This window comes from Lissotriton helveticus, chromosome 7 (genome assembly GCF_964261635.1).
Source record: "Lissotriton helveticus chromosome 7, aLisHel1.1, whole genome shotgun sequence".
Classification (NCBI taxonomy): Eukaryota; Metazoa; Chordata; class Amphibia; order Caudata; family Salamandridae; genus Lissotriton; species Lissotriton helveticus.
The window spans coordinates 1,922,378,095-1,922,404,804 of NC_136068.1; the positions used below are offsets into that span (position 1 = coordinate 1,922,378,095).

The following is a 26,710-nucleotide window of genomic DNA, read 5'->3' on the forward strand; positions in this document are numbered from 1 at the left end:
CCTTTGTTACTGTGGGACACTGGTCTCAAAGGCAAGTCAACAACGGCCTGGAGACCATGGACTTGAGATGAAGGAGCCGCGGCTGGTGGCCCTGGCGTTGATAGGACAAGAGACGAACCCGACCATCCCTTTCATGGGAATTCATGACGTAAATAACCTGTCAGGTGGTGGGGGGTGACAAGGGCTCTGGGCTATAAAAGGGGATGTGCTTCTTCTCTGTGGACAAGCAGTGCATCTTCCTCCTCTACCTCCTTGTATCTGAAGAGCTGAGACACCGCCACCATGCTGAAGGCTCTGATTTTCTCACTGTTGGTCGTCCTGGCTCTTGGTGGCCCAGCGAAGGCTCCCAACCATGGATCTAGTGAAGGTGAGTCACGGAGTGATTGAGTGAGTGAGACAATTCAGGTTTCTAGACATGCCAACGGTGAGCTTGTGGTGCACAGCATGACTAAGGCCCTTACTGGGTCTGGGCAGTGCTTGTGTTGAGGGACACCTGGTGAACATGCCATAGCATACAACAGATGCACAGGGCATATGAGTCCAAGCTTCCCTCTCTAATAGGAAGCAGGAAGGGCAGTCTTCCAATCACTGCACAACAGATGCACAGGGCAGACGAGTCCAAGCTTCGCTCTCTTATAGAAGGCAGGAAGGGCAGTCTTCCACTCACTGCACAACAGATGCACAGGGCAGACGAGTCAAGCTTCCCTCTCTTATAGAGGCAGGAAGGGCAGTCTTCCATTCACTGCCCGGCAGATGCACAGGGCAGACGAGTCCAAGCTTCCCTCTCTTATGGAAGGCAGGAAGGGCAGTCTTCCATTCACTGCACAACAGATGCACGGGGCAGACGAGTCCAAGCTTCCCTCTCTTATAGAAGGCAGGAAGGGCAGTCTTCCATTCACTGCACAACAGATGCACAGGGCAGACGAGTCCAAGCTTCCTTCTCTTATAGAGGCAGGAAGGGCAGTCTTCCATTCACTGCACAACAGATGCACAGGGCAGACGAGTCCAAGCTTCCCTCTCTTATAGAAGGCAGGAAGGGCAGTCTTCCATTCACTGCACAACAGATGCACGGGGCAGACGAGTCCAAGCTTCCCTCTCTTATAGAAGGCAGGAAGGGCAGTCTTCCATTCACTGCACAACAGATGCACAGGGCAGACGAGTCCAAGCTTCCCTCTCTTATAGAAGGCAGGAAGGGCAGTCTTCCATTCACTGCACAACAGATGCACAGGGCAGACGAGTCCAAGCTTCCCTCTCTTATAGAAGGCAGGAAGGGCAGTCTTCCATTCACTGCACAACAGATGCACAGGGCAGACGAGTCCAAGCTTCCCTCTCTTATAGAAGGCAGGAAAGGCAGTCTTCCATTCACTGCACAATAGATGCACAGGGCAGACGAGTCCAAGCTTCCCTCTCTTATAGAAGGCAGGAAGGGCAGTCTTCCATTCACTGCACAACAGGTGCACAGGGCAGACAAGTCCAAGCTTCCCTCTCTTATAGAAGGAGGAAGGGCAGTCTTCCATTCACTGCATAACAGATGCACAGGGCAGACGAGTCCAAGCTTCCCTCTCTTATAGAAGGCAGTCAGGGCAGTCTTCCATTCACTGCACAACAGATGCACAGGGCAGACGAGTCCAAGCTTCCCTCTCTTATAGAAGGCAGGAAGGGCAGTCTTCCATTCACTGCACAACAGATGCACAGGGCAGACGAGTCCAAGCTTCCCTCTCTTATAGAAGGCAGGAAGGGCAGTCTTCCATTCACTGCACAACAGATGCACAGGGCGGACGAGTCCAAGCTTCCATCACGCATGGAATATGCACAGTTAAGGCATAAGTGACATGTAGGTTACAGACAGATCTCTGGCGCGGGTGCTTGAGTCGCTGAGTGGAATATACAGGTGGATGAGTGAGTGAATATTCAAGCACTGACGTCATTCTCAGGCAGGAGATATTTCACGTCAGCTTCTTGAAAGTCCTGCTGCTGTCACTCGCAGACCTGTGCTTGTGTTGACTCCCTGGCTTCCACATACTAAGGAGTAGACGTAACCTGGCAGGCCGTTATAATGTGAATCCGCCCAGCCGCAGCCCAGGTAACTCTGCTCTAGGCAGGCACACAGGTGCCAACCTCTTAGAAAAGGTTTTGAACGCGCACACACCAGGCGCCATGCTATCCCATGCTTGGTGAATGCTCACACACCAGGTGCCGTGCAATCCCATGCTTGGTGAATGCTCACACACCAGGCGCCGTGCAATCCCATGCTTGGTGAATGCACACACACCAGGCGCCGTGCAATCCCATGCTTGGTGAATGCACACACACCAGGCACTGTGCAATCCCGGGCTCTGTGAATGTTTACACACTAGGCACCGTGCAATCCCAGGCTCGGCGAATGCTCACACACCAGGCACTGTGCAATCCCATGTTTGGTGAATGCTCACACACCAGGTGCTGTGCAATCCCATGCTTGGTGAATGCACACACACCAGGCACCGTGCAATCCCGGGCTCTGTGAATGTTTACACACCAGGCACCGTGCAATCCCAGGCTCGGTGAATGCTCACACACCAGGCGCCGTGCAATCCCATGCTTGGTGAATGCTCACACACCAGGTGCCGTGCAATCCCATGCTTGGTGAATGCACACACACCAGGCACTGTGCAATCCCGGGCTCTGTGAATGTTTACACACCAGGCACCGTGCAATCCCAGGCTCGGTGAATGCACTCACACCAGGCACGTGCAATCCCAGACTCGGTGAATGCTCACACACCAGGCACCGTGCAATCCCAGGCTTGGTGAATGCACACACACCAGGTGCCGTGCAATCCCATGCTTGGTGAATGCTCACACACCAGGCACTGTGCAATCCCAGGCTCAGTGAATGCACACACACCAGGCAATGTGCAATCCCAGGCTCAGTGAATGCACACACACCAGGTGTCGTGCAATCCCCTGTTTGGTGAATGTTTACACACCAGGCAACGTGCAATCCCAGGCTCAGTGAATGCACACACACCAGGCGCCGTGCAATCCCATGCTTGGTGAATGCTCACACACCAGGCACCGTGCAATCCCAGGCTCAGTGAATGCACACACACCAGGCACCGTGCAATCCCATGCTTGGTGAATGCACACATCCAGGCGCCGTGCAATCCCATGCTTGGAGAATGCTCACACACCAGGCACCGTGCAATCCTAGGCTCGGTGAATGCACACAAACCAGGCACCGTGCACTCCCAGGCTCAGTGAATGCACACACACCAGGTGCCGTGCAATCCCATGCTTGGTGAATGCTCACACACCAGGCACTGTGCAATACCAGGCTCGGTGAATGCTCACACACCAGGCACGTGCAATCCCAGGCTCGGTGAATGCTCACACACCAGGCACCGTGCAATCCCAAGCTTGGTGAATGCTCACACACCAGGCACCGTGCAATCCCAGCCTCTGTGAATGCACGCACACCAGGCACCGTGCAATCCCAGCTCGGTGCCGTACATGTTCACAGTCCTGAGGCCTGACACAAGCCCAGACCTTTCTCTGGGAGAGCATTCTGCTTGTGCAAAGGACCTTTAAATGTGAGCACCAGCATGGTACCATCATGTGTTATCTAGTGCCTTGCACATCAATGTGCACAGGGCCTGCTTGTCATCTTCTTACCCACACTACTGCAGGACTACACTAGAGCACTATCTGTATCAGAAGGCCAAGAACCCACACCTCAGCACGCTGACTCGTACCTTCATCCCTCTAAAGACGATGAAATGCATACCATTGAGTGCTATTGAGTAACACGGACTTCTGTCTGAAAAGAGATGTTCAGGCATGTGGGGTGCCATGTCTCTTTTATGGGTGCATGCGCCTGCCCTTCTGACCTCATCCATGTTATGTTATGTGTATATGTATAGCCCACAACAGCACTATGCTACACCACTGTTACACACACCATTTATCCAGTGCGGCTCTGCGCTACACTACTGTTACACATACCATTCATCCAGTGTGGCTCTACGCTACACTACTGTTACACACACCATTTATCCAGTGCGGCTCTATGCTACACTACTGTTACACACACCATTTATCCAGTGCGGCTCTACTCTACACTACTGTCACACACACCATTCATCCAGTGCGGCTCTACTCTACACTACTGTTACACATGCCATTCATCCAGTGTGGCTCTACGCTACACTACTGTTAAACACGCCATTCATCCAGTGTGGCTCTACGCTACACTACTGTTACACATACCATTCATCCAGTGCAGCTCTACGTTACACTATTGCGCACACACCATTTATCCAGTGCGGCTCTACACTACACTACTATTACACATGCCATTCATCCAGTGCAGCTCTACACTACACTACTATTACACATGCCATTCATCCAGTGTGGCTCTACGCTACACTACTGTTACACATACCATTCATCCAGTGCAGCTCTACACTACACTACTGTTACACATGCCATTCATCCAGGGCGGCTCTACACTACACTACTGTTACACATACTATTCATCCAGTGTGGCTCTACTCTACACTACTGTTACACATGCCATTCATCCGTTGCAGCTCTACTATACACTACTGTTACACATACTATTCATCCAGTGCGGCTCTACACTACACTACTGTTACACATGCCATTCATCCAGTGTGGCTCTACTCTACACTACTGTTACACACACCATTCATCCAGCGCGTCTCTACTCTACACTACTTTTACACATACCATTCATCCAGTGTGGCTCTACGCTACACTACTGTTACACACACCATTCATCCAGCGCGTCTCTACTCTACACTACTTTTACACATACCATTCATCCAGTGTGGCTCTACGCTACACTACTGTTACACACACCATTCATCCAGCGCGTCTCTACTCTACACTACTTTTACACATACCATTCATCCAGTGTGGCTCTACGCTACACTACTGTTACACACTCCATTTATCTAGTGCAGCTCTACACTACACTACTGTTACACATGCCATTCATCCAGTGTGGCTCTACGCTACACTACTGTTACACACACCATTTATCTAGTGCAGCTCTACTCTACACTACTGTTACACATACTATTCATCCAGTGTGGCTCTACTCTACACTACTATTACACACACCATTCATCCAGTGTGGCTCTACTCTACACTACTGTTACACACACCATTCATCCAGCGCGTCTCTACTCTACACTACTTTTACACATACCATTCATCCAGTGTGGCTCTACGCTACACTACTGTTACACACACCATTCATCCAGCGCGTCTCTACTCTACACTACTTTTACACATACCATTCATCCAGTGTGGCTCTACGCTACACTACTGTTACACACACCATTCATCCAGCGCGTCTCTACTCTACACTACTTTTACACATACCATTCATCCAGTGTGGCTCTACGCTACACTACTGTTACACACACCATTTATCTAGTGCAGCTCTACACTACACTACTGTTACACATGCCATTCATCCGTGGCAGCTCTACGCTGCACTACTGTTACACATGCCATTCATCCGTGGCAGCTCTACGCTGCACTACTGTTACACATGCCATTCATCCAGTGCAGCTCTACTCTACACCACTGTTACACATGCCATTCATCCAGTGCGGCTCTACTCTACACTACTGTTACACATACCATTCATCCAGTGCAGCTCTACTCTACACTACTGTTACACACGCCATTCATCCAGTGCGGCTCTACTCTACACTACCGTTACACACGCTATTCATCCAGTGCAGCTCTACTCTACACTACTGTTACACATGCCATTCATCCAGTGCGGCTCTACGCTACACTACTGTTACACACACCATTCATCCAGCGCGTCTCTACTCTACACTACTGTTACACACGCCATTCATCCAGTGCGGCTCTACTCTACACTACTGTTACACATGCCATTCATCCAGTGTGGCTCTACTCTACACTACTGTTACACATGCCATTCACCTATGGCAGCTCTACCCTACACTACTGTCACACATGCCATTCATCCAGTGCGGCTCTACTCTACACTACTGTTACACACGCCATTCATCCAGTGCGGCTCTACTCTACACCACTGTTACACACACCATTCATCCAGTGCGTCTCTACTCTACACTACTGTTACACACGCCATTCATCCAGTGCGGCTCTACTCTACACTACCGTTACACACACCATTCATCCAGTGCGTCTCTACTCTACACTACTGTTACACACGCCATTCATCCAGTGCGGCTCTACTCTACACTACTGTTACACACACCATTCATCCAGTGCGGTTCTACTCTACACTACCGTTACACACACCATTCACCAGTGCGGCTCTACACTACACTACTGTTACACACGCCATTCATCCAGTGCGTCTCTACTCTACACTACTGTTACACACGCCATTCATCCAGTGCGGCTCTACTCTACACTACCGTTGCACACACCATTCATCCAGTGCGGCTCTACTCTACACTACCGTTACGCACACCATTCACCAGTGTGGCTCTACACTACACTACTGTCACACATGCCATTCACCTGTGGCAGCTCTACACTACACTACTGTGACACATACCATTCATCCAGTGCGGCTCTACTTTACACTACCGTTACACACACCATTCATCCAGTGCGGTTCTACTCTACACCACCGTGACACATGCCATTCATCCAGTGCGGCTCTACTTTACACTACTGTTACACAAGCCATTCATCCAGGGCAGCTCTACTCTACACTACTGTTACACACATCATTCATCCAGTGCGGCTCTACTCTACACTACTGTTACACACACCATTCATCCAGTGCGGCTCTACTCTACACTACTGTTACACACACCATTCATCCAGTGCGGCTCTACTCTACACTACTGTTACACATACTATTCATCCAGTGTGGCTCTACTCTACACTACTGTTACACACACCATTCATCCAGCGCGTCTCTACTCTACACTACTTTTACACATACCATTCATCCAGTGTGGCTCTACGCTACACTACTGTTACACACACCATTCATCCAGCGCGTCTCTACTCTACACTACTTTTACACATACCATTCATCCAGTGTGGCTCTACGCTACACTACTGTTACACACACCATTTATCTAGTGCAGCTCTACACTACACTACTGTTACACATGCCATTCATCCGTGGCAGCTCTACGCTGCACTACTGTTACACATGCCATTCATCCGTGGCAGCTCTACGCTGCACTACTGTTACACATGCCATTCATCCGTGGCAGCTCTACTCTACACCACTGTTACACATGCCATTCATCCAGTGCGGCTCTACTCTACACTACTGTTACACATACCATTCATCCAGTGCAGCTCTACTCTACACTACTGTTACACACGCCATTCATCCAGTGCGGCTCTACTCTACACTACCGTTACACATGCTATTCATCCAGTGCAGCTCTACTCTACACTACTGTTACACATGCCATTCATCCAGTGCGGCTCTACGCTACACTACTGTTACACACACCATTCATCCAGCGCGTCTCTACTCTACACTACTGTTACACACGCCATTCATCCAGTGCGGCTCTACTCTACACTACTGTTACACATGCCATTCATCCAGTGTGGCTCTACTCTACACTACTGTTACACATGCCATTCACCTGTGGCAGCTCTACACTACACTACTGTCACACATGCCATTCATCCAGTGCGGCTCTACTCTACACTACTGTTACACACGCTGAGGTAGTCCAGTCCTTCAACGCCATTCATCCAGTGCGGCTCTACTCTACACTACCGTTACACACACCATTCATCCAGTGCGGTTCTACTCTACACTACCGTTACACACACCATTCATCCAGTGTGGCTCTACTCTACACTACTGTTACACAAGCCATTCATCTAGTGCAGCTCTACACTACACTACTGTTACACATTGTTAGATTTGGGTGTCTCTGGTTGGCACAGGTATGCACTTGTGACAAACAGGAACCCTCTCCTTTAGTCAGGGCAAGGGACTTACTCCTCAAAATAACCCCTGCTCACCCTCTAGGTTGCGTGGCGCGGGCAGACAAGGCTAATCTTCAGGGCGTTTAGTTAGTTGAGCTTTTAGGACCACATTCGGTAATATAAAGACACACCACAAATGGACACCAGGCATAGTTATATAAAAATACGTGTACTTTATGTCAATAAATAGATCTATATATGCAGGCTTACTACAAGACCAGAATAAAGTTTTTTTAGTGGCCACAATACTTTGGTAGGAAAGAGTCTCTTTAAAAAGCTTAGTTCCTGAGGTTGGTGAGCTTCGTGCACCCCTGGGCGACTTGTGCGGCGTTGGGAACAGAGTCTTTATCAAAAACAAAGCAAATCAACAACGTTGCGGACCCTGCGGTCCGAGGCACACACGGACTCTGTTCGAGTCGTACAGTAACTTACGGTTCGTGGGTTGTTCCCCGCGGGATGCGTGGGCAAGCGAAGATGGGCCCGGACGGGCCGGTGGCTTCCCTGTCGGAGTCCGGCTTGCACAGGCGTAGGGGCGAGACTCCAGGATGCGAGGCGGACGGTCGGGGCTGATCCTTGCTGTACGGTGTACGAACCGTACCTTCCGTTAGGGTTTGCTGAAGGAAAATGCGGGTGATATTCTTGAGTCCGGAGCGGGGAGAGAGGCAGCCAGTACGCGTCAAGCACAGTGCTCCGGTCTATTTGTCAGCGGCGGGGCGGAGACAAGGCAGTGCGGCTCAGGAGGAAAGGGAGGCAGGGTGCGGGCGGCCCAGAGGAGCAGACACGGCTCAGATGCGAGCGGCGTGGCTCGAGGCGGGGTGGCCTGACACGGGCTGCGCAGTGGCGGAAAGCGAGGCGCACTTCAGGTCGCGGCCCCAGCGGCACAGGAGATCAGACAAAAATCCAGCAACTCGGCAGGGAAGGCAGGGAAGAGTCCAATGATCCTGTGACTCTGTTCAGGGGGCAAGCTCAGTTCCAGGCCCTTGGAAATCCTTTAAAGTACAAGTTCTGCAAAGTCTTTTGCTCAGTCTTTTCCTCTCCTTTCCTCAGCAAGGCACCTACTGCTGGCCAGTCTCCCAGGTAAGAGACAGTACTCCTCCTCCAGCTTCTTCAGGTCCTTCTAGTCGGGCAGAGGTTCTTCGTGGTCAAAACAGGATCTGATTTCTTAGGAGCAGGGCTCCTACTTTCATACACCATTTCTTTTGTTCTTGCAGGCCAGGGGGGCCTTTGCCTAATCCAGTCCAGGCTCTGAGCACGTTGTTTTGCAGACTCTAGCCTTCTCCTTTCAGTGAGCATGGCAGGCACATCAGACGCTCCGCAGGAGGTGGAGCCAGCATTGTGGTGACAAGTACAGTCCAGAGGTACTCTGTTGACAGTCTTCCCCTCTCTCTTCACAAGGTGCAGGGCATAGACATCAGCCGCTCCCCAGGGGGCAGAGCCAGCATTGATGTGGCAGAGCACAGCCCTATCCAGAGTCAAGGGGCACTCCCACCACCCATCCTGGTGTAACCCCTCTATTCACCACCTGTCATCCCCAGCCCTGTCACTCACAGAAACCAGACAGCAGATACACATCCTAGCAGAGGCGGGCTGAAATGGTTAGGCAAGCAAATACTAATTTTCTAAAAGTAGTATTTGCAAACACAGGATATTAAAATAAACTTTACTAAAAGATGTATTTAATTATTCTGAGTTCAGGCATACTAAACTTGACTTTCTACTATGCTCTCTGAGTCTGTTAGGATTATAGAGTGTAATAATTCCAGCAGCCCATTCTGTCCTATGGAGAGCAGGTAGCCTTACAATAGTGAAAAACGAAAATGGCTGTAATCCACTATTAGGACATGCCACACACATCAGGGCTTGTCCCACCTTATGCTTACAATGCACCCTGCCCTTGGGCCTACCTTAGGGGTGACTCACATGAAGTAAAGGGAAGGTGTAGGGGCTGGCAAGTGTGTGCACTTGCCCAGCCAGCATGACAGTACCAAACTGCACGCAGGTTCTGCAATGGCAGACCTTAGACACATATTAAAAGGCTACTTCTGTCGGTGGCACAACCAGTGCTACAGGCCCACTAGCAGCATTTGTATTTACAAGCCCTGGCACTCCTTGTGCACTTTACTGGGGTCTGACAGTAAACCAAATAAGCCAATCATGGAAACCAATCGCATATATACTTTTTTTTACAGGGAGAGCATATGCACTTTAGCACTGTTCAGCAGTGGTAAAGTGCCCAGAGTCATTATACCAACAAAAACAGGTCAGAGAGAATATTGGAGGAAGGCAAAATGTTCAGGGATGACCCTGCAGAAAGGGCCAAGTCCAACACAACCCCCTTCCGGACAAAACGAAGGGTAGACAAATCACTACCGTGATGGGCTTCCCTGCTTAGGGTGATAGAACATGGACCTGGCCCGCAACAGCAGGGGCATATTCCAGTTCCACGCCAATCTGAACCCATTTCAAATCCTCTGTCCATACTCTCCGGGTCCACCAAGCCAATCCAGGGGGTACCCTTCTCTTCATCTGTGGACACCACCTATGCAGCATCTAACCTTAACTTGCTCACAGGTGTGTCCCAACAGACACACAGCAAGTCACAGTGGCCACTGACAGTAGTCAGGGATAAGACCCAGGCCTCATGCCTCTCAGGGCTCTCAAACCTCTGTGGCCTCAGAGAGCGGGGGCAGTAGCCCCAGGTGCTTGGCACCCTTTGTCCACTCTTCCTCCTGTCAGGTCAGGTATGATATCCTGGCACTGACCCACCAGCCCCAGGCCTGTACCCAGCGGCTGGACCAAAGACTGGGGTGGGCTCTCCCACACCCGGTCCTCTTCCTTGGGGCTCTGTACCCTCCCACTTGGAGTGGTACCCCCTTCCAGAATTGGCAGGGCATCTGTGGCAGGTGATCTGCACAATTCACCCACCAGTTCAGGGGTGCTATCCTGCAACTGGGCTACCAGGTCAGGGGGGACACCCTGAACCTGGCCCTCTAACCTAGGGTCCAAACCCTCAGTCTGCACCAGGGTCAGAGGCGAGGACTCCCTCCCTCTGCACCCTCTTCCAGAGCACTGCACACCCCCAACTGGAGCGGTACACCAATAAGCTACTTTGGTCAGGACACTGATTATAGTCGCCCCTTCCCCCAGGTCAGACAACACCTGAACCTGGCTCTCCAACCTAGGGTCTAAACCCTCAGTCTGCACCAGGGTCAGAGGCGAGGACTCCCTCCCTCTGCACCCCCTTCCAGATGGCTGTACCCTCCCACCAGGAGTGGTATGCCGGGAAAACAGACTGGTAGGGACACTGATTACAGATGTCCCTCCCGCCATGTTAGGCAACCCCTGTACCTGGCTTCTCAACTCAGGGACCCAACCCTGTAGTTGAACACTTGCCTAGCATACCAGGACTTCCTTGGAAGCACGCATGCCCCCCTGAGGGTAACCCATAACTCCTGTGTTGTGTGACATTCTACCTGGCGCAGATCTCCCGTCCCCTGTCCACCTGACAGTGTGCGAAGATCCCCCATGACAGAAGTGGTGTCACCCTGGTCATTCCCTGGGGACGCAGCCCTTCTGGCTGGCCTCTGACCCACTGGTTCTTCCACTGGGGACTCTTTCCCCCTCTCACCCCTCCATCTGGACTTCTGCACCCTCCCAACTGGAGTGGCACTGCCAGACACCAGAACTACTGGAGCTCTGCTTACAGAGTCTCCACGTTCTCTAAATACTGGGAGATCCTCCTCAAACGGCCTACAAGTACAGCCAAGGCCCCTGACCTGATGTTCCCTTAAGAAACCATCCAGGCCCTGAGACTGGGTTTCAGTTACCGTGGGACAGATCCCACACTCACTCCTCCTCCTCTGAGACAGGACGTGAGCCCTACACCCCTCCCACTACACTGAGACCTAGCTGGGCTACATTGCACCCCTTCCATCACACAGGACTGGAAGTTACCTGAGCCACTTTTGTTGGAATCACTCCCCAATGCTTCTTTAGACTCTCTGGAATCCACCAAAGGGTCAGCCTCCAAAGTGAGCTTCCTGGGGTCAGAGAACTTACTCTCCAACGGGTGTTGGCATAGCTCTGGAAAACAGGGACATAAAATATGCTCTCCCAGAATTGGATCACACAGCCCCCTACAAGGGTCAACAAAACTATCCTTCACCTCACCATCCAGTGCCTCACACACATACTCCACACCACTCTCCTGAGATTGGCAAGACAGTATCTGACTGTCTCTGTCCCACAACCCACATTCTTCTGGGCGGTCTCCATACTCACATTCCAGGACTTCAACTTTGGGGGATCCCCTCTCCCTGTATCTCTCACCTAGAGTCAGTAGAGTGTCCCTCCCACTACTAGGACCATGAACCCCTACGCCAGTTAGCCTATTCCCTTCAGGGACACTGCGCACTACTGGAGCTACCTCATGTCCTAGAACCTCCTGGTGTATGTTAACCCCCTCCAAGTCAGGTGCCACATCTCTGGGTGTGTGTACTACTCTCCCAGCACTAGATAACTGAATGTTGCTGCCACCGTCTGAGCTGGACTCCACCTCCAACTCAGCAAAGCTCAATCTCTGAGCTACACATATTTCTTGTTGCTGGGCTGAAGCCCTCCTGGCCTCAAGCTCCAAATCAAGTTTCCTCATTATTAAGTCATGCTTAAACTGCATTTTCTTTTCTTCCAGGGCTAATTTCCTAGCTTGTAGCTCCAGTTGCCCATTTATTTCAAGTTTTGCCATCTAAATTTTGTGTATGCTGGCTTCCTTCCTGTCTGCCAACTCCTCTGGCAACAGATATCATGCTGAAACACTGCTACCCAATGGGGCAGTTGCACCCCTCCCTCCTGGACCCAGTAGCCCCTCAAGCTGCTGTTCTGCATCCTCAAATTCACTCTCATTTTCAGGGGCATTCCTTTCCTCGACCCAGGCCCTCAGCGCCTTTTGGAACTGCTCCCTTCTGGAGAGTCCGGTCATGGAAATTTTAAAATGTTTGCAGAAGCTCCTGAGCTGTTTGTTGGTGTAGTTTTCTAGTTTCTCCCAATCACAGTCAATATATGAATTGGATGCTGCCTTCTCCACTCTTACTGACAAAGGCATGACTTTTCAAAAACACATGGAGATTTCCAGCAAAATAAAAATCACAAGTATATGGCTGTGTTATTGGTCTGAACTCACTATGTGGTGATCAATAATTACTGTACATAAATCATAAATGCAAATTCCAAATTCTCACCGCTGCCACCAATGTTAGATTTGGGGTCTCTGGTTGGCACAGGTATGCACTTGTGACAAACAGGGACCCTCTCCTCTAGTCAGGGCAAGGGATTTACTCCTCAAAATAACCCCTGTTCACCCTCTAGGTTGCGTGGCACGAGCAGACAAGGCTAATCTTCAGGGCGTTTAGTTAGTTAAGCATTTATGACCACATTCAGTAATATAAAGACACACCACAAATAGACACCAGGCATAGTTATATAAGAATACGTGTACTGTATGTAAATATAGTGATCTATATATGCAGGCTTACTACAAGACCAGAATAATGTTTTTTAGTGGCCACAATACTTTGGTAGGAAAGAGTCTCTTTAAAAAGCTTAGTTCCTGAGGTTGGTGCACTTCGAGCACCCTGGGCGACTCGTGCGGTGTTGGGAACACAGTCTTTATCAAAAAGAAAGCAATTCAACAACGTTGTGGACCCCGCGGTCCGAGGCGCACACGGACTCTGTTTGAGTCGTACAGCACCTTACGGTTCGTAGGTTGTTCCCGCGGGATACGTGGGCAAGCAAGGGTGGGCCTGGACGCGTCGGCGGCTTCCCTGTACGGTGTACGAACCGTACCTTCCGTTAGGGTTTGTTGGAGGAAAATCCGGGGGATCTTCTTGAGCCCGGAGCGGGGAGAGAGGCAGCCAGTACGCGTCAAGCTTACGGGGCGCTTCTTGGCCTCGCACAGTGCTCCGGTCTATTTCTGAGCGGCGGGGCGGAGACAAGGCAGTGCGGCTCAGGAGGAAAGGGGGGCAGGGTGCGGGAGGCCCAGCGGAGTGGACGCGGCTCAGATGCGAGCGGCGTGGCTCGAGGCAGAGGCGGCCAGGCACGGGCTGCGCAGTGGGTGAAAGCGAGGCGCACTTCAGGTCGTGGCCCCAGCGGCACAGGAGATCAGACAAAAATCCAGCATCTCGGCAGGGAAGGCAGGGAAGAGTCCAATGTTCCTGGGACTCTGTTCAGGGGGCAAGCTCAGTTCCAAGCCCTTGGAGATCGTTTAAAGCACAAGTTCTGCAAAGTCTTTTCCTCAGTCTTTTCCTCTCCTTTCCTCAGCAAGGCACCTACTGCAGGCCAGCCTCCCAGGTCAGAGACAGTACTCCTCCTCCAGCTTCTTCAGGTCCTCTAGTCGGGCAGAGGTTCTTCGTGGTCAAAACAGGATCTGATTTCTTAGGAGCAGGGCTCCTATTTTTATACACCATTTCTTTTGTTCTTGCAGGCAAGGGGGACCTTTGCCTAATCCAGTCCAGGCTCTGAGCACTTTGTTTTGCAGACTCTGGCTTCTCATTTCAGTGAGCAGGGCAGGCACATCAGACGCTCCGCAGGAGGTGGAGCCAGCATTGTGGTGACAAGTACAGTCCAGAGGTACTCTGTTGACAGTTTTCCCCTCTCTCTTCACAAGGTGCAGGGCATAGACATCAGCCGCTTCCCAGGGGGCAGAGCCAGCATTGATGTCAAAGTGATACCCTGTCCCCCTTTGCAATTCGGTATTTTTACCGATTCGGTATTTGTTATTGAATCCTATGGGCTTCAAGGCACTACCGTTACAAACACCATTCATCCAGTGCGTCTCTACTCTACACCACTGTTACACAAGCCATTCATCCAGAGCAGCTCTATGCTACACTACTGTTACACATGCCATTCATCTAGTGCGGCTCTACTCTACACTACTGTTACACATGCCATTCATCCAGTGCGGCTCTACTCTACACTACTGTTACACACGCCATTCATCCAGTGCGGCTTTACTCTACACTACTGTTACACATGCCATTCATCCAGTGCAGCTCTACTCTACACTACTGTTACACACGCCATTCATCCAGTGCGGCTCTACGCTACACTACTGTTACACATGCCATTCATCCAGTGCGGCTCTATGCTACACTACTGTTACACACGCCATTCATCCAGTGCAGCTCTACGCTACACTACTGTTACACACGCCATTCATCCAGTGCAGCTCTACGCTACACTACTGTTACACACGCCATCCATCCAGTGCAGCTCTACGCTACACTACTGTTACACATGCCATTCATCCAGAGCAGCTCTATGCTACACTACTGTTACACATGCCATTCATCTAGTGCGGCTCTACTCTACACTACTGTTACACATGCCATTCATCCAGTGCGGCTCTACTCTACACTACTGTTACACACGCCATTCATCCAGTGCGGCTTTACTCTACACTACTGTTACACATGCCATTCATCCAGTGCAGCTCTACTCTACACTACTGTTACACACGCCATTCATCCAGTGCGGCTCTACGCTACACTACTGTTACACATGCCATTCATCCAGTGCGGCTCTATGCTACACTACTGTTACACACGCCATTCATCCAGTGCAGCTCTACGCTACACTACTGTTACACACGCCATTCATCCAGTGCAGCTCTACGCTACACTACTGTTACACACGCCATCCATCCAGTGCAGCTCTACGCTACACTACTGTTACACATGCCATTCATCCAGTGCAGCTCTACGCTACACTACTGTTACACACGCCATCCATCCAGTGCAGCTCTACGCTACACTACTGTTACACACGCCATTCATCCAGTGCGGCTCTACTCTACACTACTGTTACACATGCCATTCATCCAGTGTGGCTCTACTCTACACTACCGTTACAAACACCATTCATCCAGTGCAGCTCTATGCTACACTACTGTTACACACGCCATTCATCCAGTGCGGCTCTACTCTACACTACTGTTACACATGCCATTCATCTAGTGTGGCTCTACTCTACACTACTGTTACACATACCATTCATACAGTGCGGCACTGCGCTACACTACTGTTACACACGCCATTCATCCAGTGCAGCTCTACTCTACACTACTGTTGCACACGCCATTCATCCAGTGCAGCTCTACTCTACACTACTGTTACACACGCCATTCATCGAGTGCGGCTCTACGCTACACTACTGTTACACATACCATTCATATAGTGCGGCACTGCGCGTCACTACTGTTACACACACCATTCATCCAGTGCGGCTGTACTCTTCACTACTGTTACACACGCCATTCATCTGAGGCAGCTCTACTCTACACTACTGTTACACACACCATTCATCCAGTGCAGCTCTACTCTACACTACTATTACACACGCCATTTATCCAGTGCAGCTCTACTCTACACTACTGTTACACACGCCATTCATCCAGTGTGGCTCTACTCTACACTACTGTTACACACGCCATTCATCCGCTGCAGCTCCACGCTAAGAGAGCTCAACTTCTTAAGCATTCTCTGCATTCCCAAATGTGTGTTTGCTTGCACAGAAATGTGTTGATTTATTTCCTTGTTCCAATCTGTGAAAATCATTAAATGTTTATAGTGAAATGTAAATAGACTTAAAGTAAAGTTTATATGCTAATGGTTTCATTTTCTGTGCCATAATTATCTGAAACGTCATTGTGACGTCAGACTCTGCCCATTACGCCAAGTAGTGCGGCTAAGGCTTTCCTTGAAGGGCGTGCCCTGTATTACATGCTGTGTATGTTTTGTGCAGATAACTCAATCGAAGAGAGCGCTGGGTATTGCCCGGATGTCATTACTCATCATTGTGTGAATGGAACCAATGGAACAGCTGTGAACTGCACCGCCCCGGGGGCCCTTCCCACCTCAGCCCCAGACTGCACCAGTGTCACAGCCAAGAACTGCAGCGTCCACTCTGAATGTCCGGCTCCTCAGAAGTGCTGCCAGACCAGCTGCGGCACGCGGTGCCTGGAACTCATCCCCTGTGAGTAATGTTCTACCCATCCATGTGAGAGTGTTCTGCTGAACGCCAGGGAAGGCTAGTCTTGATTCCACCTTAAACCTCTTTATTCCACCTCCATACACTACCTGGCTCTTTACTTCATGAGTACCAGAGAAGCCTAGTCTTGAGTTCACCTCATGCCTCTTTCTTCCACCACCCGACACTCCCTGTCTCTGTACCTCATGAATACGGACGCCTAGTCTTGAGTTCACCTCATGCTTCTTTCTTCCACCGCCCTACACTCCCTGTCCCTGTACCTCATGAATACGGACGCCTAGTCTTGAGTTCACCTCATGTGTCTTTCTTCACCCACCCTACACTCCCTGTCCCTGTACCTCATGAATACGGACGCCTAGTCTTGAGTTCACCTCATGTGTCTTTCTTCCACCACCCTACAATTCCTGTCTCTGTATCCCATGAACCGAAGGATGCCTAGTCTTGAGTTCACCTCATGCCTCTTTCTTCCACCGCCCTACACTCCCTGTCCCTGTACCTCATGAATACGGACGCCTAGTCTTGAGTTCACCTCATGTGTCTTTCTTCCACCACCCTACACTTCCTGTCTCTGTATCCCATGAACCAAAGGATGCCTAGTCTTGAGTTCACCTCATGCCTCTTTCTTCCACCGCCCTACACTCCCTGTCTCTGTACCTCATGAATACGGACGCCTAGTCTTGAGTTCACCTCATATGTCTTTCTTCCACCACCCTACACTCCCTGTCTCTGTATCTCATGAATACGAAGGACGCCTAGTCTTGAGTTCACCTCATGCCTCTTTCTTCCACCGCCCTACACTCCCTGTCCCTGTACCTCATGAATACGGATACCTAGTCTTGAGTTCACCTCATGTGTCTTTCTTCCACCACCCTACACTTCCTGTCTCTGTATCTCATGAGTACGAAGGACGCCTAGTCTTGAGTTCACTTCATGCCTCTATACTCCACCACCCTACACTCCCTTTCTCTGTACCTCATGAATACCAGGAAAGCCTAGTCTTGAGTTCACCTCATGCCTCTTTCTTCCACCGCCCTACACTCACTGTCCCTGTACCTCATGAATACGGACGCCTAGTCTTGAGTTCACCTCATGTGTCTTTCTTCCACCACCCTACACTCCCTGTCTCTGTACCTCATGAATACGAAGGACGCCTAGTCTTGAGTTCACCTCATGCCTCTTTCTTCCACGCCCTACGCTCCCTGTCTCTGTACCTCATGAATACGGACGCCTAGTCTTGAGTTCACCTCATGTGTCTTTCTTCCACCACCCTAAACTTCCTGTCTCTGTAGTTCATGAGTACGAAGGACGCCTAGTCTTGAGTTCACTTCATGCCTCTATACTCCACCACCCTACACTCCCTGTCTCTGTACCTCATGAATACCAGGAAAGCCTAGTCTTGAGTTCACCTCATGCCTCTTTCTTCCACCGCCCTACACTCCCTGTCCCTGTACCTCATGAATACGGACGCCTAGTCTTGAGTTCACCTCATGTGTCTTTCTTCCATCACCCTACACTCCCTGTCTCTGTACCTCATGAATACGAAGGAAGCCTAGTCTTGAGTTCACCTCATGCCTCTTTCTTCCACCACCCTACACTTCCTGTCTCTGTATGTCATGAATACCAGGAACGCCTAGTATTGAGTTCACCTCATGCCTCTTTCTTCCACCACCCTCCACTTCCAGTCTCTTTATCTTATGAATTCGAAGGACGCCTAGTCTTGAGCTCACCTCATGTGTCTTTCTTCCACCACCCTACACTTCCTGTCTCTGTATCTCATGAGTACGAAGGACGCCTAGTCTTGAGTTCACCTCATGCCTCTTTCTTCCTCCGCCCTCCACTCCCTGTCTCTGTATCTCATGAATTCGAAGGACGCCTAGTCTTGACTTCACCTCATGCCTCTTTCTTCCACCACCCTACACTTCCTGTCTCTGTATCCCATGAACCGAATGACGCCTAGTCTTGAGTCACCTCATGCCTCTTTCTTCCACCACCCTACACTTCCTGTCTCTTTATCTCATGAATACGAAGGATGCCTTGTCTTGAGTTTACCTCATGCCTCTTTCTTCCACCACCCTACACTTCCTGTCTCTGTATCCCATGAACCGAATGACGCCTAGTCTTGAGTCACCTCATGCCTCTTTCTTCCACCACCCTACACTTCCTGTCTCTTTATCTCATGAATACGAAGGATGCCTAGTCTTGAGCTCACCTCATGCCTCTTTCTTCCACCACCCTACACATCCGGTCTCTTTATCTCATGAATACGAAGGATGCCTAGTCTTGAGCTCACCTCATGCCTCTTTCTTCCACCACCCTACACTTACGGTCTCTGTATCTCATGAATACCAAGGATGCCTAGTCTTGAGTTCACCTCACGCCTCTTTCTTCCACCACCCTACACTCCGTGTCCCTGTATCTCATGAATACGAAGGACGCCTAGTCTTGAGTTCACCTCATGTGTCTTTCTTCCACTTCCCTCCACTCCCTGTCTCTGTATCTCATGAATACGAAGGATGCCTAGTCTTGAGTTCACCTCATGCCTCTTTCTTCCACCGCCCTCCACTTCCTGCCTCTGTATCTCATGAATACCAGGGAAGCCTAGTCTTGAGCTCACCTCTTGCCTCTTTCTTCCACCACCCTACACTCCGTGTCCCTGTATCTCATGAATACGAAGGACGCCTAGTCTTGAATTCACCTCATGTGTCTTTCTTCCACTTCCCTCCACTCCCTGTCTCTGTATCTCATGAATACGATGGATGCCTAGTCTTGAGTTCACCTCATGCCTCTTTCTTCCACCGCCCTACACTTCCTGCCTCTGTATCTCATGAATACCAGGAAAGCCTAGTCTTGAGCTCACCTCTTGCCTCTTTCTTCCACCACCCTACACTCCGTGTCCCTGTATCTCATGAATACGAAGGACGCCTAGTCTTGAATTCACCTCATGTGTCTTTCTTCCACTTCCCTCCACTCCCTGTCTCTGTATCTCATCAATACGATGGATGCCTAGTCTTGAGTTCACCTCATGCCTCTTTCTTCCACCGCCCTACACTTCCTGCCTCTGTATCTCATGAATACCAGGAAAGCCTAGTCTTGAGCTCACCTCTTGCCTCTTTCTTCCACTTCCAGTTCCTGCCTCTTTATCTCATGAATACCAACACAGCCTAATGGTGATTCCACCTCATGCCTCTTTCTTCCACCACCCTACACGCCCTGTCTCTTTATATCATGAGTACGAAGGACGCCTAGTCTTGAGTCACCTCATGCCTCTTTCTTCCACCACCCTACACTCCCTGTCCCTGTATCTCATGAATACGAAGGACGCCTAGTCTTGAGTTCACCTCATGTGTCTTTCTTCCACTTCCCTCCACTCCCTGTCTCTGTATCTCATGAATACGAAGGGCGCCTAGTCTTGAGTCACCTCATGCCTCTTTCTTCCACCACCCTACACTCCCTGTCTCTGTATCTCATGAATACGAAGGACGCCTAGTCTTGAGTTCACCTCATGCCTCTTTCTTCCACCACCCTACACTCCGTGTCCCTGTATCTCATGAATACGAAGGACGCCTAGTCTTGAGTTCACCTCATGTGTCTTTCTTCCACCACCCTACACTCCCTGTCTCTGTATCTCATGAATACGAAGGACGCCTAGTCTTGAGTTCACCTCATGTGTCTTTCTTCCACTTCCCTCCACTCCCTGTCTCTGTATCTCATGAATACGAAGGACGCATAGTCTTGAGCTCACCTCATGTGTCTTTCTTCCACCACCAATTTACACTTTTGTCTTATTTTACATTGGTGAATCGGGCCCTATATTAACAAGCATTGGCAATTGAATGAAAGTGCTTTAATCTGCAATTTTATGTCCAGATTAGTGAATGGTTCAATGCACTGATGGATGGATGAGTGCATGGATGGATAAACAGCTGAGTGATTGGGCAAATGGATGACTATATGAGTGGATGAATTCACTGATGAGTGAGTGTATAGATCCAAGCATGCATAGTTGAATAGGTGATTGAGTGGATGAATGGGTAAATGAGTGAGTGCAATAATGAATGGGTGAGTGACGAAGTTAATGGATCGATGAACGGTTTTGTGATTAGGTGCATGAATGACTGTAAGTGTGAATGAATCCATGGACAAATGAGCCCACGTATTGATGCCTAATTGCATGGTTAACTGGATTGGTGAGTGCATGAATGAATAAATAGTTAAATGAGTAAGTGCATGTATGAATGGTTAAGTGACTGAGCTAATGAAAAAATGAATGGGTTAGTGATTAGGCGCATGGGTGACTATATGTGTGAATGAAAAACCCTTCGACAAGTGAATAAGTGGATTGACGTGTGATAGTATGATTGAATGGATGGGCGAGTGAATGCATAAATGAATGATTTTGGCAAATGAGAAAGTCAATGTAAGAATGTGTGAGTGATCGATGACTATGTGTATGAATGAATACGTGGTCACGTGAGTGCATGCATGGATACATGAGTGCACAGTTGAAAAGATGGGTGAGTGAATACAGGGATGAGTGCTTCGGTGGAGGAATGTGTGAGTGTGTGCAGGTATGGATGAATGAGAGTGCGTCGTGAGTGCATGTATGAATGAATAGCTAGGATAAGCAAGTTCATATATCGATGAGGTTAGACTGCCATGGTTGTGATAGTGAAAGGAGGCAGCTCTCTTCTCTATCTGCTGCCACCCCACATTTCAGACAGACACATCACTGCATTAAATATTCTTTCACAGTCATCCATCAGTTGTATAAGTATTCAGTGACCAAGTACTCCCTCCCTTCCATGCACTCACTTATTTTTATGCACAATCACCCATTCACCCATCCACATACTCTGAGTGTCAGTCATTGATTCATCCATACGTTCACTCATCTGTCCCATTGCATTCATACAACCTCACACACAAACTAGCCAATGAACAAAGAAGCACTTTCAGATATGCAAAAACAGACCTATTGATATTCGCCAATGCTTTTCTCCTTTGTATTCAGAGTAACTTTTATAATATTTTGTCCCACAGATATTATTCAAACTTCTCAAATAATATAAAGAGTGTCATTGTCATCATTTATTTGGTTATCGAAAAGTGTTCAGTTTGATTCATCTATTTGACAAGTAGTAATACCTTTATTTAATATTCTGTATTTCACTTCGGCTATATCGCACTTTGTGGCTTACTTACAAGTGGCCTGCACTGCCGGAGCGTCACTTTTTTTGACACTCCGGTGGCTCAGGCCTGTCAATCAGCATTATTTGTAAATGCAAAGTCACCCTGCATGGCCTCATAGATATGGAGTAAGGCAAGGCAGTGCAACGTGCAGCGTTGCCTCACTCTGGGTCACGGAGGCATTCCGTGGGCGTTGCAGTGGGTGCTCCCACGCAACACCCATGAATCATGACGCTGGCCAAGATTTACAAAATCACGTAACCCTGGGGCAGTGCCTTCCCAGAGCAGGCATAACGAGGAGAAATTATTTAATTTCTCCCTGTTTTTCCTGTTTCCATCTTCACTGCATTCTGCAGCACACAGAGAACGAGGAAAACGCCTCTCTGGATTGTTTTTGTGCAGGAAGGTGTTCCTGCGCTCTCACATTGGCTCAGGGCAGCGCAGCAAGGAGACGTTTTGGCGCTGCCTTGTAATGAAGCCCTCTGAATTTACTTCCCAATTTGTACAGGAAAGTGGGCAATACTACAGATCATGAATACTATAAGGATATCCACCACTAAAAAGGAATAATGCTAAACACAACAATCCACAGGGCTCATTTATGGGGTTTTGGCGTAGGAAAATGCAGCAAGGCACCTTGCTGTGCCTCCCTACGCCAAAGTGAGAAGGTAAGAATGCACCGTATCGAAGCAATACAGAGCATTCCTGCCCTTTCTCCCTGCTCTAGCGCCGTTTCGGCAGCCTAGCGCCAACGGAGGCAACCTTGCACCGTGCTGCAATTGAGACTCTGTTGCATGCAGGATTGTGTTTGTGCAGGAAGGGACACCTTCCTGCACAAAATCAAACCTAAGCGGTGTTTTCCCTTTTCCATGCGTTTTGCAGAATGCCGCTCACATGGAAAGAGGAAACAACGAGGAGAAATAAACATATTTCTCCTCATTACACCTCACCCCTGGAAGCGAACGGATTTGTCGCGTCCCCAGGTTTACACCACTTTGTAAATCTGGGGCAGTGTCAAATTCTGTGGGTGTTGCGTGGGAAAACCCACCACAACGCCCTTGGAACGCCGCCCGGGCACGAGTAAGGAGCTGCATGATTTGCGCCGCGTGACACCTTACTCATGATTTGTGAGGCCACTCAAAGCTACGCAGCGTGGCTTCACGTGACTTCATGAATCTAAATGAGATCTCTGCGTCACACATGTACAACTTTACGTGTCGCAAAAGTGACGCAGGGCTCTCAATAATAAACCCCTAAGTTAGTCTTACCTCAGCTGTGTAACGAGTGCCGCGGGCACTGCAAAGAGGCGAACCCCAGGGTGGACCCAGAAGAAAAAAGGTCAAACAGTCACCAGCCTTAACTTTGCCCCTTTAGTATCTGTCGCTTTAGTGTGGACCCCAGGACAGGGGTAGACGTCTTTATTTCAATGGGGCCTCTGTAGCAACCTCACTGCGCATGTCTGTGCCCAGCGAGGAGTGATCCTTCCTGGAGTAAGTCAGAGGACTTGACACCACCTTTGTGTTTCTTCCCCAGACAAAGCCTGTACGAGCGACGCTGACTGTGCAGGAGAGACCAAGAAATTCTGCAAGGAGAGGACTTGTAGCTCAGACAGCAGTGTAAAGGGGTATCCGGACAAGAAGAAGGTAAGCAAAGAGGAGGAAAGCACGTCTCCATTGACGTAATATGAGTCCTATGGTGTCAGATGCACGCAGGTCTGCCAAGTTTTCATGGCCCATGCCTGATGTGCTTCCTGTAGGGATGAATCCTGGAAATTATTTAAGTGATGTCACTTCCTGTAGACATGAGTGGTGGAAAAGGGAGTGATGTGCTTCCTGTAGAGATGGGTGGTGGGAAATGCAGTGATGTCACTTTATGTAGACATGGGGGTGGAAAATGCAGTGATATTCTTCCTGTAGAGATCGATGGTGGCAAATACAGTGATATCACTTCCTGTAGACATGGGTGGTGGAAACTCCAGTGATGTGCTTCCTGTAATGATGGGAGGTGGAAAATGCAGTGATGTCACTTCCTGTAAAGATGAATGCTGGGTAAAGGGATCGAGTTGTGCGGCTTCATCATTTAGAGATGGTTTTGGTGGGAAACCATGAACGCCTCTTTCGGTTGATATTGACCTTGGGAGATGTAGTGATGTCACTTCCTGCAGAGATGAATGGTTTGTGGTACGGTATGTGGTATGGTATGTGGTTTGATGTGTGATGTAGGAGTGGCCTTTCAATAGAATGTAGGATGATATGTGGTGTGGCCTGGTGTGATATGATGTGGTAGAGCTTGGTGTGGTATATATAGATGATATGCAGTATCCTCTGATGTATGGCTTATGGTATTGTATTGAAAGGGCCGGGCCCATTTGTTCTAGACCTGTTCTAAAAACACACCCCAATGGTTCTTTTTCTCAGCATGAAAGTGTAAGGGGGAGAAAAGTCGTTATTAAACAGTTAATTAGCCAACAACTCTTTTTGATACATAAAAACTGACAGACAACTACTTAAGGTTAGTTAGTTTATTACAAAACCACAAATACCTGGACATAGAGACACCTCAACATGAGGGTATAGAAATACAAAGGAATTAGCATGAAGCCAAATCTACGCATCCAATTTAGACGGTGCAGCATGAACAAGACTATTAATTCAAGGAGTAGCATACACAAAATCAGGAAGCATGAGTCCAAGTTTCCCTGCATCAAGGGTTGGTGAGTGAAAAGCATTGAATCTATCCCTACTCTAATGCTAAGATGACATCTCTACACAAGCATTTCCAATTGGAAGGAAAAAGGTGTCAGTGCGTGGAGTCTACCTTAGAAGTCTCTCCGCCATCAATGGCAAAGCAAAGAGCTCGTTCTGGAATGTTCTCTCTCTGGAGGCAAGAGATAAGTGAGGCTATTTCCCATAGTTCCAACAAACAATTATCCACAGGTAGTGTTCCCATCATGCATCTTGCATCATGCATCTCGCATCATACCAGCCACTCAGGGTACAGTCCTGAATTTACTTTACAAGATGTCGACCGTGTACCTTTCTGGCAATAATTTGCCCTTGGTTCCCAATCCTTCACCTGTGTGAATCGCAACGTCCTTCCCTTATCGACCTAACAGACATAATTGTAACTACTTCCATCCTAGAATATCTAGTAAAATAAAGACATTATTCTGCCTAAAAGAGCGTTTCTTCACCTGCAATACAAAAACGTGAGAAAGAACAGATTCCACAGCACCCACTAAATTCAAACTGTTAATTCTAAAGCAAGAGTTTTCAGGGACTTTCAGGCCTACGAGTTTCAGCTAACATCAGAAAGCACCATGTAAGCTTTAGGAATTCACATAAACATTAATGCAATTTCAACTCAAACATTTACCTACACTGAAATGTCAAAACTAATAAACACATTCAGTACATGAATAATTGTCAGTTTCACAACATGTCAACGTTTTCTGCTAGTTACCTTAATTTTCTAGGTTAATTCTCCACATCACTTGTCAACGGCCTGAAATACATCACGTCTTCATGTTAATACATTTCACAATTCTAACACTTCATGTTAATAGAGTTTCAAGATTATATGCGGGGGCGCTCGACACATGATCATGATGCGCCCTACAATGCAACTGAGGTTTCCACTCATCGGTATGATATATGATACAGTCTGTCTTAGTTCTGCGGTGTGTCCGGGATAGATTGCAGGTCAAGTCACAAAGACAGTAGACGACCCCAAGAGTGGACGACTGTGCGATGGGGAAGGATGGAGGTTGTAACTTCAGGTGCCGCCATCTCATGTAATACTTGTATCTTTTTTTTCTGTTTGTCCAGGAAAAGGAGGGACATCACTAAAACCACGCGCTATGAGAGACCCTGGACGGCAAAGCAAGAGCTGATAACACCATCACCAGCGGAAGAAAACAAACAAACTCTGGACCTGGTTTAGATCTTAGTGAACAGGTTACTCCGTCACACCTGTAATGGATATCCCGTCTGCTTAAATATAAATCCCGTAGGATATAATGGAATTTATATTTCGGCGGACGGGATATCTGAGTCCAAGTCCACGCTGCGGACATTTCTGACCCACGGAAGCCCAGATGGTGCACGTTGTATTTAAAACGCCCAGTACGTGTCTTTCCCTCACTTGACTCTGTGCTGTGGTTTGAGGTCCACTCCCGCCACACTCCGGAGGCGATACACACAACACCAGGGCCCCGGGCCCCAAAGAGGGTCTACAGTTCACCATGTGATGCAGAGTCCCAAGGATGACGAACTTGATACAAAGTCACACGTACATGTGAGACGGGAGCTGTGGGCCAACAACATCCAACTTCTGGTGTGCACGGAGCACGACATCCGTGAGCTGTGAAGCAAGGGCCCAGCAACACTCGAGAAACAGCACTGCCTGATGTGTCTAAGAATGAAAAATATCGTAGTAGTCACTATTGCTAAAAATAAACAAATAAATGCAGAATTGCAACAGTGTCA

General features: G+C 49.1%; 1 protein-coding gene across 1 annotated transcript; it reads left to right on the forward strand.

Annotated features, from left to right (window-relative positions):
• The first annotated feature begins 212 nt into the window (after positions 1 to 212).
• Positions 213 to 26,710, forward strand: LOC144767877 (uncharacterized). The gene is made up of 4 exons (XM_078651230.1): positions 213 to 367; positions 16,791 to 17,021; positions 23,757 to 23,866; positions 26,051 to 26,710. The coding sequence occupies exons 1-4, from the start codon at positions 283 to 285 to the stop codon at positions 26,069 to 26,071; spliced, it is 447 nt and encodes a 148-aa protein (XP_078507356.1). The 5' UTR covers positions 213 to 282; the 3' UTR covers positions 26,072 to 26,710.